General features: G+C 38.6%; 1 protein-coding gene across 1 annotated transcript; it reads left to right on the top strand.

The window, feature by feature from the left end:
- Positions 1–5,342: 5,342 nt before the first annotated feature.
- On the top strand, positions 5,343–14,367 carry LOC123253337 (synaptonemal complex central element protein 1-like). Its single transcript, XM_044682528.1, is given in 13 exon segments — positions 5,343–5,564; positions 5,567–5,635; positions 8,950–9,006; positions 9,393–9,467; positions 10,313–10,360; positions 10,710–10,764; positions 11,290–11,379; positions 12,277–12,340; positions 12,924–12,987; positions 13,248–13,383; positions 13,508–13,597; positions 13,816–13,916; positions 14,136–14,367. Coding segments are annotated over 13 exon segments (1,011 nt in total). The 5' UTR covers positions 5,343–5,500; the 3' UTR covers positions 14,234–14,367.
- Positions 14,368–16,717: the final 2,350 nt, after the last annotated feature.

Here is a 16,717-nt window from a genome sequence, read left to right as displayed (position 1 = left end):
GTCTTTGTCTCTCTCTTTCTCTCTGTCCACTTCTGTTTCTCTCCCCTGCTGTCTCCCCCCTCTGTATCTTTGTCTCTCTGTCTCTGTCACTCTTTACCTTAGTTTCTCTATCACTCTATCTGTCTCTTTCTCTCTCTCCCACTCTGTCTCTCCCTTTCTCTCTTCCCTGCTTTTTCTCTCTTTTGGTCCTCTGTCTCAGTGTTCCTCTCTCTCTTTTCCCATCACTCTGTCTCTTTCTTGGTCTCCCTCAGGCTCTGAGTCTGTTTCTTTGTCTTTGTCCACTTCTCTCTTTCTCCCTACTTCTCCCACTGTTTCTCCCCCTCTTCTCTATTGTTTCTCTTTACTCCTGTATCTTCCTCTCTCTCTCTCACTCTGTCTCTCTATTTTTATCTATGTTTCTCTGTCTCTATCTCTTGTGTCAATCTCTTTCTCTCTCTCCTCATAGTCTGTGTTTGTAAATCTCTTTCTCTTTCTCTGCCTTTCTCTGTTTCTTTCTCTTTCTATGTCTCTCTTGATCTCTCCCTGTCTCTTTCTCACTGTGCCTCAATGTCTCTATCAGGGTCTCTTACTCTACCTGTGTCAATCTCTCTCTTTCTCCTTCTCTCACACTGTCTTGTTTCCTGTCTCGTCTCCTCCTGTCTTTTCCTTTCACTGTCTCTATTTCTGTGTCTCTGCATCTGACTCTGTCTCTATCTCTCTTTCTCTGTGTTTCTGCCTCTGTCTCTGTCTCTCTATCACTCTGTTTCTCTCTCCCTCACTCTCCCACTCTCTTTCTCTCTGCCTTCTCTCTCTGTCCTTCTCTGAGTCTATGTATCTCTCTATTAGTTTTTCGCTCAGTCTCCCCTATCTGCCACTGTCTCTGTCTGTGTCTGTGTCTGTGTGTGTGTGTTTCTCTCTCCTTTTCTACCTCTCTTTTTCTCTCTCCTTGTACCCCTTTCTCTCCCACTCTGTATCACTCTTTGTCCTTTTATCTCTATATGTGTCTCTGTCCCTCTCGGCCTCTGTGTGTCTCTATGTCTGTCTGTCTATGTCTCTATCTCTGTCTACACTCTGTCTCCCACCCTCTACTTCTACTTGTCTAATTCTCTATCTGTTTCTCCCCCTGTCTCTCCCTCCTCTGTCTCTATCTCTCTTTCAATATCCTTGTATCTATCTGGGTAAATGATTCTCTCTTCCTCTTTCTCTCTCTGTCTCTATGTCGTTTACTTTTTTTCTCTCCTGCTGTCTGTCTTTCTGTCTCTGACCCCCTCTCACTCTCTTTCTGTCTCACTCTGTCTCTTCCACTTGTTCCTCTACTTCTCTCTCACCAAATTTGTCTCTGTGCCCTTCCTGTCTCTGTTTTTTTTCTCTCTCTCTCCCTATGCCTTTTCCCTGTCTCTGTCTCTCTCAGTATCAGTTATCAGTCTGTCAATCTCTCCCTCTCTCTCTTTCTTTCTTCCTTTCCCTCTCTCCCTCTCTCTCTTTCTCCCTCTATGTCTCTCTCTGTCTATGTCTCTATGTCAATCTCTCTCCTCTTTCCCTTTCTCTTTCTCTCTCTCTCTCACTGTCTGCTTCTGCCTCTCTCTCATTCTCTATGTGAGAACCCCACTTTGGCCAAAAAAAGAAAAATGGTTAGGGTCAGAGTTAGTCAACTTTTGCCAATCATTTGCACACCTATAGTCCAAAAAACCTTATAGGTACCTGATACTCAGTAACAGTCTCCCTATGGGGAATTTGCTGGGTTGCCCACAAAACTGTGCTCACCTATTAAGACCTGATTAAAAATTGCTTCACCTCCCCCAAATACTTGAGCTCTGAGTTTGTTGTTTGAGAGTTTCCAAATACCCAGCCAACTCTCGTAAGTTGTGTCTAGATTGGAACTCACTGGGTTCCTGTGGATATCTCCCATCTTGAATCTGTTAGCAGGTGGTTTAAAGAAGCTGGAATTAAGAATTGAGATGGGACCTCCATTTTATGACTATTTGGAAAAACACGGATCCACTAAAGTAGTTGGAAAGATCAAATCTTTAATCAGGACAAGAGACAATGTTCAGTTTTTGGTCACTACACAGAGTCAGCGTTTAAAACCACATAGAGCCCAGACTCTGGAACTCTGGTTGCAGTGTCTCTGGGAAAACCCACCACCAAAGATGATTTTCTAAAGAATAAAAAACACAGGGGTCTTATATACCTTTTGGGGAATTAGGGATAATACACTGACACAAATAACACACTGACAGGAGGCAAACAGGCTTGGGAAAGAGGCTGTAACCAGAGGCTGGGCTATCCAGGCAAGATCTCTGATACAATGGGAGAAACTTCTAAGACAGAAAGGGTTTGTAACTTTTGATTATGTCTGACTAGGTCAGTTGCGACTTCTGCCAAGATAAGTTCTCAAGGTATGGGGACAAACTTGGGGCTCCCCAAAACCCAATTAACATATGTATATGCTATATATTGTTACGATTAAAAATGATAAAGACTGATAAAATAAGAGAAATTAATGTTTTAATAGCCATGGCCTTGTTGGTGAAATATATATGACTGCACTTGACTATCTTTTAAATTTACCGCCAGTGCCCATCCTGTCTCTCTTGTACGCCAGCCAGCCACTCAGGAAACCAAGAGCCTTCTCTAGGTCCTCCTGCGAATTTAAGCTGCCCAATATGAGGGGATATCTGAGGTCCCCACGCCCCAAACCGGAAACTGGAAAACCCATTGGATCATGGGGAATGTAGTCTGCAAGTTTCCCACATGTCCACAGGAAGTTTGTAACATACTTTTAAATGGCACCTCCCCAATTCCAAACATACAGTATACACACATAGTATTTTAGTTGTTTTACAGTGAGGTTCATTTGTTTTATGTGATTTTATTTGGCATATATATATATATATGTGTGTGTGTGTCCTTATATATATATGTGTGTGTCCATATACATATATATATATTACCTTTGCTGATTGGTTCTTTGGTGATATATATTTAGTCCTTCCAACTAGATTATGAATTTAAAAGCCACTTTGTGAAAGGATGAATAATTTTCTTTGGAAGGTAATTTGGAAGTGTGTTTTTCTAAATGGTATCATCTGCTTATTGTTAAAGTCTATTTTAAATTCATGATACTGTGCATATTTCTAAGTTTTCTCATATTGTTAATTCTGAGAAACTATTGTTTGAAAAATGCTATTTAAAGGAATATTAAATTAAGAAACTGAAAAATTTAACTTCTAATTTGGATTTTGTAAAAATATTGATTGAATTATTAGAGATCTGTCATAATGTAAAAAACCCATGAAATGTTTAATTAGCTATGTTTTAAAATAGATGAAATAAGGTTGCTTACTTTTTGGAAAAGAAAAAGTGAGTTATTTATAAAGCTGCCAAGTTTAAAACTTTATCAGTCCTATAAAAGAATTTGTGGCTTGCTTTGCTTAGAAATATGGAATCTCTTCCCTCACTCCTTAGCAAAAGAGACTTTTAAAAAGTGTAAATGTTGTGGTGACTTGTGTTTATAAATTATGAAGTTATGCCTGAAATAGTATGTATTAAAGTTGCATATTAAACCAATTTAGTATTTTTTTAACCTTTATGTTCTACCTTAGAATCAAAACTATTGGTTCTAAAGTATTCCAAAAGTAGTGATTCTGAAACAAAAGTAAAGGCTGGGCAGTTGGGGTTAAGTGAGTTAGTCAGACTCACAGAGAGGGAAAGTGTCTGATACCTGATTTGAATCTCAAGACCTCCTGGCTCCAGTTGCCCCAAATATACCTAAGTCTTAAAAATCTTATTTTATTCAAGGGGTTAATACATAATAGTTCAAATGATGACTATCTGTTCATCTGTAAATTACTGTTATTTTTTCCTCATGGGGGATTCTTTTTCAACAAGTTATCATATGTTCACTATCTATGTGAAATTATGGAATAGAATTATTTTATTGATTACAATATAGGGTAAGTGTAGGCCAGATAAGTAGAATGAACAAGAGAAAAAATGCTAGTTGATTTTTGAAAGGCTGAATATAGTTTATTAAGCATGTATTAATACATTTTCATTACTAACATATTATAACATTAGATTTGTTAGGATTAAATTTTGTAGAGGCTGTACATTAATTTTTAAGTACTAGATAGTGAAAGTTGGTAAGAGAAAAAAAAGGCACATAATCACATTGCTGGTTGTCTGACTACTTTGAGTTTGCCACTCAAACTAATTTATAACTCCAATTAGTGACACTACCTCTGACAATCCTTACCTCAGCAGTAATGATTAATCTGAAGGCCCAGGATGTTCCTATTACTTTCACACACAATTAAAAAATTGAATTTTTGGAGGAAGTTTTTTGGAGCTATGACAGCAAAGAAAAGGGATATAAATAATGGAAAGGAGTAAGATTATATGAAGTACACAGTCAAATAAATGTCTTGGGGGTGCATGGAGTGGAATCTCAGGGTCTGCACCCCAAGGCCACTCTAATGAGCAGACAGGAGACTGGATAAGATGCTAGCAGAGAAAATGCAGCTTTTATTAGGAAGGGGAGAGGAAGGGGCACTGCTCTGAGTGGTTGACTCAATAGCAATGTACAAAGATATACACACGAAGTCATAATTTATAGGAAATCAACACAATGCTCCTCTTTTTGTCAACCACCATCTGTGTCTTACACAGCGTCTGTGTTTGTTATATTTTCTTTATCTTGTCCTATCCTCGTTTTCCCCAGTGCTCTCAAACCCAAGGGAGCATTCCTCAAGTATGAAATTTCCAAGTTGAGACAGAGTTTAGACATGGCCAAGGCTTTTCAGACTCTACATTTGGTACAGAGTCAAATTGTAACTAAGTTTTAGGACTTTTCCATAGGAATAAGAAAAAAGAGAAGAGAAAAAAGGGAGGAGTTGCCGCATTAGAAAAGAGTGACTTAAAAGTGTTTATTATGTATAAATAGCTGTTTGGGGAAGATTTCTCTACTTTTCATAAGGAGAGTTTATTATCTCCCTTCTGAAGGGCTCCTAACTAATTTTCTATAGGAAGTTGCTAATCTAAGATTACTAATACTAACATATGCTGGAGTATAATGCATGATTTTAACCCACATGGGGTGGGGGTGGGGAGGAGGAGCTTGCTAGTGATTAAATAGAAAAGGAAAAAAATATTTTGTCATATAGTGAGTTGAACATTGGAATATTCCTAGGTAATATTTCTACAGTAATTTTGTCATTTTGAAAACTAATGGTAGTTTTATTATTTTCCGTGGTTCTTTTAAAGCTCACTTTTTCTCTTTTATAATTCTAGAGCTTTTTGTTCTCTAAAAACTAACAGTATATGGTGAAAGAAGTGAAGTTCTAAAGGAAGATGATTTCCCTGACTTTTGTAATTGGTAGTATTCAGCTTTGAGTAGGTGATAAAAATCAGCTGGAAATAAAAAATTCACCAAGTAAAGGTTCAGGAAAAAAAAAAAGAAGTGTTCAAAGATATCTTATGGTCTTTTCTTTAATTTGAGGTATTTAATTTTAGTGTTTTAATGGTTGGGTGGATGATCTGCGCACGCGCGTCCCCGCGAGAGTACGTTGTAGTTGGTGCGGAAGGGAAGAGGCGGTAGCCATGGCGTCGTCGTCGCCGTCGTCGTCTGGCGCGGGAGGAGGCCCCAACAGTTCTAGTAAGAACCCCTTACCTCTCTGTTTTCATCTATTTCTCTGGATACCCCAGAAGATCACTCCCATTACTTTTCATTGCCCCACCTTCCCCACTTTCCTTCAAATGCCTTAGTTTGCCAGTTAAACTAAACTAATCTTAGTATTTCCTTTCTTCCATCTCCATTTGACACTTCGCATAGAAATATCAAAGATGTAATAAAAAAAAACCCACAAAAAATCTTGGCTTAGAATGGGTTAGAGAACTCACAGAGTTTCAAGCTGTCAACCTTACACAGCTATTCCCTCCTATTATACGAAAGACCTTAGGGTTCAAATACAACATTGTTATGGGTGATCCTCTTCCCTATCTAGTTTACTCCGTCTTTTGAAAAATTCCATGGAGGTGGGCACTGTTTTGATTCCTATTTTATAGTTAAGGAAATCGAAGCAGCCGCCAGTCAACTAATTTACCCAGAGTCACACAATAAGTATTGAGTCTGGATTTGAATTCTTAACTACAGGTCCACAGCTTCTTCCAGAACACTATCCAGTTGCCCTAAGGTAAAATGCTTTTATACTACTGACATCTAGGGTCAACCTCATTTTGCTCCTTGAAGACCAAAGGATATCAGCAGTCAATCACAATACCCATTTATTAATCTCCTCAGAATTAGGTTGTGATTAGAACCAGATATTGTGATAGGTAGGCATTGTGTGAACTGAGTTTGGTAGTGGTTACTAAAGAGAGAGAAAAACTACAAGGCGATCCTTGTTTGAAAAAAAAAAGTTTCAACAACAGTCCCCTAACCCACTTCCTACTCAAGAACTTACTAGAAACTAGTAGGAAAGGTTAAAGGATTAAATAAAGGTGACAGCATGGTTTAGAGCTGATGACTCTGGGCATTTAATCAGGGCAAGATACAGCAAAAAGCAAAGCAAAACCTAACACTTTTTCTATCCCAGGTAGAGTACTAAAAGAAAGAATGATAGCCAAAATGCATCAGGAGGTTTGGTTAGGACCAGCCATTGTGCCAGGCAACAGTTTGTTAGAGGTTACTAAAGAGAGAGAAGGGTTAAGGTACAAAGGCAATATGTATCCTGCAATATTTCTTTCTTTCTTTTTTTTAAAATTTAAACATTTATTAATATTCATTTTTAACATGGTTACATGATTCATGCTCCTACTTTCCCCTTCACCCCACTCACAACCCCCACCTATGGCCGATGCACATTTCCACTGGTTTTGTCATGTGTCCTTGATCAAGACCTATTTCCAAATTGTTGATAGTTGCATTGGTGTGGTAGCTTCAAGTTCACATCCTCAATCATGTCCACTCCGACCCATGGGTTCAACCAGTTGTTTTTCTTATATGTTTCCTCTCCTGCAGTTCTTCCTCTGAATGTGGGTAGCGTTCATTACCATAAATCCCTCAGAATTGTCCTGGGTCATTGTATTGCTGCTGGTACAGAAGTCCATTACATTTGATTTTACCACAGTATATCAGTCTCTGTGTACAATGTTCTTCTGGCTCTGCTCCCTTCACTCTGCATCACTTCTTGGAGGTCTTTCCAGTTCACCTGGAATTCCTCCAGTTTATTATTCCTTTTAGCACAATAGTATTCCATCACCCGCATATACCACAGTTTGTTCAGCCATTCCCCAACTGAAGGACATACTCTCCTTTTCCAGTTTTTTGCCACCACAAAAAGCGCAGCTATAAATATTTTCGTACCAGTCTGTTTATCTATGATCTCTTTGGGGTACAAACCCAACAATGGTATGGGTGGATCAAAGGGCAGGCAGTCTTTTATAGCCCTTTGAGCGTGATTCCAAATTGCCAGCCAGAATGGTTGGATCAGTTCACAACTCCACCAGCAATGCATTAATGTCCCACTTTTGCCACATCCCCTCCAACATTCATTACTCTCCCCTTCTTTCATTTTAGCCAATCTGCTAGGTGTGAGGTGATACCTCAGAGTTGTTTTGATTTATCCTGCAATATTTCTGAAAAGGCATCCATTCTCTTCTGAAAGACTCTCAATGAAAAGAAATAATTCCATTTACTGCTTGAGGGAAAACCATTCCCAGCAACAAGGAAGGAAAAACAGGCAAGATATGGGTTCATTTCTCACCCTTTTCTACTTCCTGTTGTGAAATTGGACATATCACTTATGCATTTAATAAGCAGCCTGGTCTTCAATATATTTTTCTGAAAAATGGCTAGATTTACCAATCTCTTAGGGAAATTTTTTTTACTTCAAACTAAAAAAATCTTTGTCTTTATCTTTTCCTCACCCTTGTTCATCCGGCCAGGCTAAACAATTCTATATCGCCTCTTCTTTATCTCATTGCCTTTTTTAGTCCTCTTCTTTTGCCTCTCTTAAGAGTGCTTACCACTTACCAATCTGTCATGAAACCCATATTCTCCAGGACACTTAGCAAAGGAAGGAAGAGTTCCTCCTAAACTTTCAGGTAATCTAAATGTCAGGTTAAATTCTGACCACATGAGTCCCTTCCCACCCTAATATTTTGCAATCCTGACAAATCTAAACTTCCTATCCTATCAGCTTATCTTTCTAGGATTGTCACATATTAGACCATGCCTTCTTTCTGTTCCTCTCACATGGGATGTCACCTTCTTTGCCTATGCCTTTGCCCCGGTTATATTCTATACCTTTAAAGCAACTTTTTATTGCAGCCTCATAAAATATTTTCCTTGAAAACTCAAATCAGATGACACTTCCTATATGAAAACTTTACTGACTGCTAGTTTAATTCTTTGCCATCCCCACACAGACCTCTAGAAGTTTTCTTGCATTTACAAGTATTGACTCACCAATACAACGTAAACTCTTTGAGAACAGAGATCCATTGCCTTTTTTGGATACCAGTTGTTTGCAAATGCCATTGCTTAAGAGGGGATAGAGAAGAGGATTGATTGATTAATTGATGGTTATTTTTTGTGAGAATATTTGTGAGAATACAGGTTCTCACAAACTTTGCCAGTGAAGCATAAAGTCTGAAGTAGTCTGAGGTTCATCTAACCTAGAAAGAGTTTGAAGTTGGGCCTGGTAATGGAACTTTTTTTTTTTTTGCATAAGAAATAAGCACAAAAAGACTGACTCGTCAGTAAGTTATCTAATGGAAATATTTTTTTTTGGCCACAGTAATTCAGAAACCATTTACTAAATTATAGAGAGTTATAATCTGAACTGATAGAGTAAATTACCACAATTTCAAAGTTATAGATTTTTGAAGTACTTGATCAAGACCTTAATTTTTATTCTCAATTGTTTCTCATATTAACTAACCCTATATTCTCTTACCTGCCCCCAGGAAACGTAGAGCCTAAGATTGAAGGTATGATCAACAGAATTAATGAACTGCAACAAGGTGAGCCAAGGCTTTGAAAAGTCCCATAAATCTCATGTAGTTATATTATTGCCCTCAGTTTTCCTTCTGTCTACTTGCTAGTCATTTCCAGAGCCATACCTCTGAGTAGGGAAAGATGTAGGCCAGCCTGATTAGTTAAGGAAGAATTCTTTGAGGAGGTAGTAGTAGGAAAACTTCTGAAGAAGGGTCAGAAAATATCAGAGCCCAGAAACTGTTCATTGACCTGAATCCTAAACTGGATTCTTTGAATGACTTTCAGTGAGTTCCATATTGTTTCTGAACTTTAGGTCCTTTTACTGTAAAATGAGTGGAAGAGTTTAGGAGTTTGGGGGAAGAACACTGGAGTATCCATTTATAAAGAACTCCCTTTGTCTTTCTTTTGACAGCTAAGAAAATTGCAAATAAGGAGCTCTGTGAGACCCAGGCCCATAGGCAATCTCTGCAGAAAGAACTAGATGAATGTAAGTATCAATTTCAAACAATAACTTTGGCTCTAGCACCTGCCATTCCAGTCATATAATTTTGTCATATCAGGAGCCAGTAATATCTTGAAAAGCTTTAAACTTTAAACTAACTCCTTTTGGACAGCTACTGTGTTAAAGGCTTTCTGCTAAGGAATGAAGTGAGATAGAGGATATAAACATGATTATACCAAAAAAATAAATGCAAATAAATAAATAATTCCTATTCTAAAATAGCTTGCATTTTAGTGGGGAAAGTGCATATGTTAGCAAATACAGAATGGGCATCAATTCAGTAAGTACATGGCTGTTAAATAGGAAGTGGTTATAAAAGGAGGTCTCTAAAATGTTGTGGAGATCTGGAAGGTCTTTAAATACAAGGTGATGCTTAAAGAAAGAGGAATTCTTTAAGGTGGAGATAAGGAGAAAGAATATTTTAGCCATGAGGATTGGCTAGACAGGGAAAAGAAATATGTTATAGTTGAAAAACAGAAAAGATCAGGTTGGATTGTAGAACACAGCGTATTGTGGGGCTCTGAAAAGAGTGTGGGGATGAGTTGAAAAAGGACTTTTAAAAACTAAATAATAATTTATTCATGATTGAGCCAAATTCTGCTTCTGGGTTTCAGTTTGCTATCTGCAAAGTAAAAGGACCTTTGAATTCTTTTCCAACTCTGAATCTATAATTCTATGATTCCAGAAGCCATAAAGACCACTGAAATTTACAGAGTAGAATGAAATGGATAGATTTGTACTTAATGGGAAATCATTTTGTCAACTAGATTAGCAATTCTGTCAGTTTGCTCTAGGAAGATGGATGACTCTCTGATTTCTGTCACTTGCAGTGAGTTTGGAGGAGACACATTTGAAGGAAATCTTGAACAAGAAGCAAGGTATCAGCCAAAAACAAGCATTTATTAATCACCTGTTATGTGATGGAGATTGTGATAGGTGTTGAGGATACAAATACAAAGAATGAAACAACCTGAATCACAGTGAAAAAAATATTTTTTTATATGTGTATAAGTATTTGTAACAGAATTTAGAATGAATAAAAAAAGAACAAATAAGTACAAAGTAGTTAAATATAGGATAGTTTCGGAGGGAGGGATTCATAGTTGGGGAGGAATCAGGGACTTGGATGCATTGTCAGGTAGCTTTAAAAAAGCAGGACTTCCAAGTACACTGCTGTCCTGTCATCTGAGTCCCCTCTGGATGTCCCTGACTTCCTCTTCATTCTAGAAACCCTGAGGATCCTTCGCCTGCATTGCCAGGAAAAAGAAACTGAGGCCCTAAGGTAAGTGACTTATATTCTCATTTCTGCTTTTAAGTTCACCAGAACACTTTCCATATCCAGCATCTTTTCAGCAAAAGTTACAGCTGAGCAGCAAGGTCTGAGTGGCATAGAGGCATTGGTTTTGCTTGTAATGCAAGGTAACAAACATTTATTAAGGGTATATTATGTACCAGGCCCTGTGTAAGTGCTATGGATACAAATACAAGATTACCGCATTTCTCCCAAATTTTCTTTTCAACAACTCAGAGACTCATAAAACTTGAGCACCCTATAAGTGACATACATATAGTTAAGATTATAAAGATAAATGAATGCTTCTTTATTTATATGAGGCATGATTCAGAGCCTGATGGCTAGAAAGGGAAACAAACTTCTAAACAAATTCAGATGTCCCTATTCAATGATGTAGAACTGCTCAGCTACTTTAATATCAGAATCAGAAGAGAACTCTTAAGATCTGCTCTAGAGGGATAAGAGTCACAGCATTCAGAAATTATCCCTTTTTCTCAACCTTCTGTCCTCCAGACAGCAGGCAGTATCTGAGGGATGTAAGCAGAGGATAACTGAGTTGAATTCCAAGATCCAGGAAGAAAAACTGAAGAGAAGGAATCAGAGGTAAAACTATTTCAGCCTTTAAGCTAGTACTTAATTGGCTTCTGAATTCAAGGCAAAACTGAAAATGGCTGAAGAGAACTAGAATTACCACAAATATAAGACATGAAAAATAAGATTAAAAGGGGCCGAAATCAGAACATAAAAACTGAAAGCAACTGTTTTACTGCATTTATCCTTTCCTTGAACAGATTCATAGCTAATCAGTCAGAATTGGAAAGGACAATAGAAAACAAGAATAGTTATATAAAATTTTACAGGGGAAAGATACCAAGGCCCACACTGGAACTTTGTTTCCTGATTTTTTTAAAGTAAGAGACCCGGACTAAATGATTAGCCTGCTAGTTCTGAAATTGAGTAACTCTAAGTGATCTATGAAACAGTTGAGTTTAGTGCAGGAGACATTTAAAGGCAGAAGAATTCTTTGTATACTAGAAAGATTCCCTATAGGAGGACCGAAACTGGATTGGATCCAAATATTTAGTTCAGTGATGGTGAGCCTTTTAGAAATGGGGTACCAGGCCCTACCCTACCCCAGTCCCCAGACCCAGGTACCATGCCGCTCCCCCACAAAGTGCCAGGTATGCCCTGTCCCCTCTTACCCTACACAGGGGAGAGAGAAAGATCACAATTGGACTATTGGTTGAGGGGTGGACAATGTAAAACAATGTCCTCAAGTGTATGAAGAGGCAAAAGGGAGCAACTACCCTCAAGTTCTTCCACCTTTGTAGTAAAGAGTTCTAGGGGGAGGGCAGGGTGGCCACATGCCTATATGCCTACAGAGAGTGTTCTCTTTACCATCTTTGGTACCCATAGGTTTGCTGGTCTAAGTAGCTGAGTTAGAAAGTAAGTCTCTTCTGGTATTGTCCCTGATCAATCCTGTGCTTTCTTCTCCTGTAGAATGGAGTTTGGCCAGCAACTAGAGGAGATGATGGAGAAGCACAAAACTCTCTGGGAGTTCCATGTGAGGGGACAGCTTATGGTCAGGATCTAAAAAGAAATGATTGTTAATAGGGAATATGGAAGGTGAGGTATAGGATATGGGGAATTAACTGAACAAAGGAACACATCTAGGATGCACAAGGACTTAGTGAGTATCTAGGGTCACTGTTATTAAGGAGTTGAGTTTAACATGGAGGAAGGCAGCTGGGGTTTTTACCTGGTTTCCAGAAAACTAGATTTTCAGTCTCAGTGGAAGTTTTCAAGTAGATGACCACTTGTTGGTGATTAAAAAGAGTTTCTTGGGGGCAGCTCAGTGGATTGAGAGCGAGGCCTAGATATGGACCCAAATCTGGCCACAGACACTTCCTAGCTGTGTGATCCTGGGCAAGTCACTTAACTCCCATTGCTTAACATTTTACACTTACACAGTATAGATTCTAAGATAGAAAGTAAGGATTAAGAAAAAAAAAGATTCTTGTTCAGGAATGACTAGGCAATGGGGCCCTTTCTAACTGATATTTTCTGAATTTCTGAAGCAGGGTGGGAGAATAGGCATGGCTTTGGGAGGAGCGATTTATAGATCCTCCTTTTTTCCCTCATGTTAGAAGGCAGAGAATCTCTCCCAGGAAATCAGCAACATCAGCAACAAGGATCAGCTCTTGTTGGAGGGTGAGGAACCCTGTGCTAGAGGGCAGAGGTGGGCAGTGAAGAAGGAAAGGTAAAAAGGCCCCTTTTTGAAAAAATGAGTTTCCTTATTCCCAGGATTGTGTTCTAGATTGTTTCTAGTATAACCTACCATTCCTAGGAGGTGAAATGAGAATTTGCCCAAAATAAAACCCAAAGAAAGCTATTCAGACTTAAGGAAGTCTGGATAGGAATAGGAAAATCCCTGATTAGAGTGCATCTGAGATACCTTGCTTTATATCCAGAAAAGCTAACTCAGGAAAAGCTTAACACCATCCAGAAGCAGTTGGACAAGTTGACCCAACTTGAGATCAAGACTGAAGCTACAGCTGTGACCAGTGTGGATGCCTTCCTACGCAGTGAGGAGGCTGCTGCAGCTGTGTGAGCTACCGTTGGGTACAGGGGGAAAGGGAGTAGAGGAGGGTTGGTTATTCTTGGGAAGCTTCATAGTTCTGGGGAGGCTGCCCAGAATAGGTAACTTTGATTTTCAAGCAACATTTCTTAGGCATCTGTTTGAGGAAGAAAACAAGAAAGCCACAGAATTTCTAGAGGCAGCCTCTCTACACTATCACCAGTTACAGCAGAAATACCAAAGGTGAAAGCTCAAGGCTCCACAGATGAGGTGGTGATCAGCTAGTTATCTGTGTTTTCTCATCTGAATCCCATTAATCTCTCCTGTTTCTATCTTCCCCACTCACCTTTCTTTCTCCTTGTCTCTTTTCCTCATCTTCCTTTTCTCTGCCTTTCTCTCTGACCATCTCCCTTGTTCAACTCATCCTAAGTTAGGCTTTCCATTTCTGAATCCTGGCACAGGCTGAAAAATGAGCTAGAAGCTATTGGTCATAGTGGTATCAAAGAACTCAAGGAGAGAGACACAGAAGAAGCTGCTGAAGGGGAAAGTGCCACTGTTTCCAAGGTGGGTGAGAGAGATTATGAAAATCTCTTATCTGACTATATAAGAGCTCAGACAAAGAAAAAGAATCAAGGTCACTTAGTCTCCTAAGTGACCTAAGGAGATTAAGAACTGGAGTGGTGTTGGAGATTATTAAAAGGCAAAGGCTAAAGGGAGAGGTAAATAGGGACTTCATTATTAATTTTTGGTCCATCCTTATCCTTTTTTCCCCCCCCACCCTAATCTGTCAAAAACACTCTTGGGATGCAGAAGAAAGATCAAGAAGTCAGGCATGGCCATGGGAAACACTCTGACCCACCAGGTTCATCCTCATCCTAAAGGAGCCACCTAATAAATAAGCAAAGTGAAGCTTTGCCTACACAAGTTTGTAGAGACTTAGTAATCTGGACCTTGAGGCCTGTAGATTGGCCCTTGAGAATCTTTTCCTGAATAAAGACAGTTATTTTCTGCTCCTACCTCTGCTTTGTGCTTCTTTGTTCCAGGTGTTTAGCCTAAAAATCAACCAAACAGCCAACAAATATGTATTAAAAGTCTACTGTGTACCAGGCACTACTTAGATGTTGGGATGAAAAGATAAAAGTGTCCTCAAGAAGTCTATAACTTGTCTAAAGAAGGCTGTATGCATATGTAGGTAGATGTAAAACATATAAGGTGACAGTCTTAGAAGTAGATCCCAGCATGGGCTTTAGGAACCCAAGCATTGACAAAATTGAGGAAGAAATATATTCTACGTACAATAAAGCCAATCTGGCTGGACTCCAGGGTGTGTAGAAGAGAGAATTCTAAATGGTAAACAAGCATTCCCATTTGATGCTATTGATAATAGAGCTAGAATTCATGGGTGTCCTATAGCCTTGGTATGATTGGTTAGGATAACAAGGTCTTAAATTTAAAGTTGTTATTAGTTTATCTAAACTACCTTAATTACCAGTTTGTTTAAAACTATTTACTAGTTTATTACTACTTTAAATCCCCTTTATGTGGACTGAAATGACCCTGCCAAGTAACTGTAAGCAATTAAAAGAACAGAAACAGTAACTAGTTGATCAGGGTTCAGATAAGATATCTGAGCTGCTTAGATTAATTTACAATCCTGACAACAGTATTTAGACATAATTTAGGTTTTTGGTTTGGGTTTCTGGATAGCAAATATAGGTAGTTCAGTTCCCCATTCATGATAGACTAGGTTCACAGAATGCTCAATTTCTACATTCTGCCCTCTTTGTGCATAAAAAGCAAAACTTGATGGAAATTGTCATTAGCATTCCATTTACATTGTGGTTTGCTCCCTTCCACCTTGGTGGGCAGAGTTTATCATGTTACCCATTCAGACCAAAATGGACAAATTTTCCATGAAAACAACATATTGCCTAAACAAATGACTCTTTCTTTAGTAATTAATTGAGGTAAAAAAGTATTCCTGAGAACCATACCCATCTCTCTTATCTTTATTTAACCACACCTCAAGACATTTACCTTTACCTACCTACCTGATTGTACTTGCTTGCTATATACTAGCCCCCGTATATGGCTACTTTCATGTATTCTCATAATAAAACTTGTTTCTCCAAAACAGAATCAGTTCAATCAATTCCTTGGACAGCATCAAATCGCCTTGCCCTTAATCTTTCCCACATTGTAAATAAAGCAATTGGGACCCAAAAAGTTAGCAAGTAAATCATATCTGGGAGTCAAACCTAGTTCCTTCAAACATAAGACCAATTTGTACATATTCTCCACTGTTAGGGAATTTATGATGTTTAATGTCATTACACAAAAAAACTAAAGGAGGGTTAAGAGCAGAGGATACCTGGTGTAGGAGGTGATGATCCTGAAGTTGAGGCAAGGCAGCTAGTGAGAAATGAACCATCTACTTTGCTAATTGGATATGATAAAAATATAGGGGGTGGGGGAAGGGGGAGCTGTTTTCAAGGAGTTTACAGTCTTAGGAGGAAAACATGCAAGAGTGTTCAACAAGATTATCAACCATTTGCCAAGTGTAAGGATTATCCTAAACTGGGAATACATAGCAGTCCTTGCCTTTAAGAATAGTTAGTATGTGAAAATAAGTAAATAAAATACAGAGATGAAGGAAGGCAACCTTGGGGGTTAGGGTTAGACTGTTAGCCATTGTATCTTAAATGCTCTGTTCTGTTTTGGGTGTGATCTTAAGCTTTTCCTTAATGATCATCTTGTGGAAGAAATCTTGAAGACCCCTGAAGGGATAGTCAATGAACTAGTGTGACTGACTCAGGAATGCAGTTATGGGAGAAAGCATAGGTGCTATTAGAGACAGCTGAGTAAATTCTACCATCTGCTGTGATGATCTGCCCATACATTCTGTCCTATACGATTATAATTTGAACCCCTCATAGAAATGTATTACTGTGACTCATCCTTTAGACATGTTGGCTCCTTAACGCAATGTATATAATAATTTACCTCACTGATATGTACTTTCCTTTTTTAAGAAAAATTTTCCATGGTTACATGATTCTTGTTTTTACTTTCCCCTTCATCTGCCTTTACCCTCCCCCCCATATCCAGGACCACACAAATGCAACTATCAATAATATGTAAATAAGTCTTGATTGATCACACATGTTAAAACAATGATACGTACTTTCTAATTTCCCTAAGACATGCGTTTCTCCCCCCTCTTTTTACCCTCCTAGATGTTACATCTGTGTTCCTGTGCTTGGACCCCAGACATAAAAGCACTTCACACAGTAGTGTCACATGGTACTTGTTTGTCCCCTCCTCACCTTTCTCACATAGTCTCTGTTTTTCTAAGGCATAAAA

The sequence above is a fragment of the Gracilinanus agilis genome, chromosome X (assembly GCF_016433145.1).
Source record: "Gracilinanus agilis isolate LMUSP501 chromosome X, AgileGrace, whole genome shotgun sequence".
In the NCBI taxonomy this organism is placed as follows: domain Eukaryota; kingdom Metazoa; phylum Chordata; class Mammalia; order Didelphimorphia; family Didelphidae; genus Gracilinanus; species Gracilinanus agilis.
The sequence above is the reverse complement of the archived record's forward strand: the minus strand, read 5'-3'. Positions and strand labels throughout refer to the sequence as shown.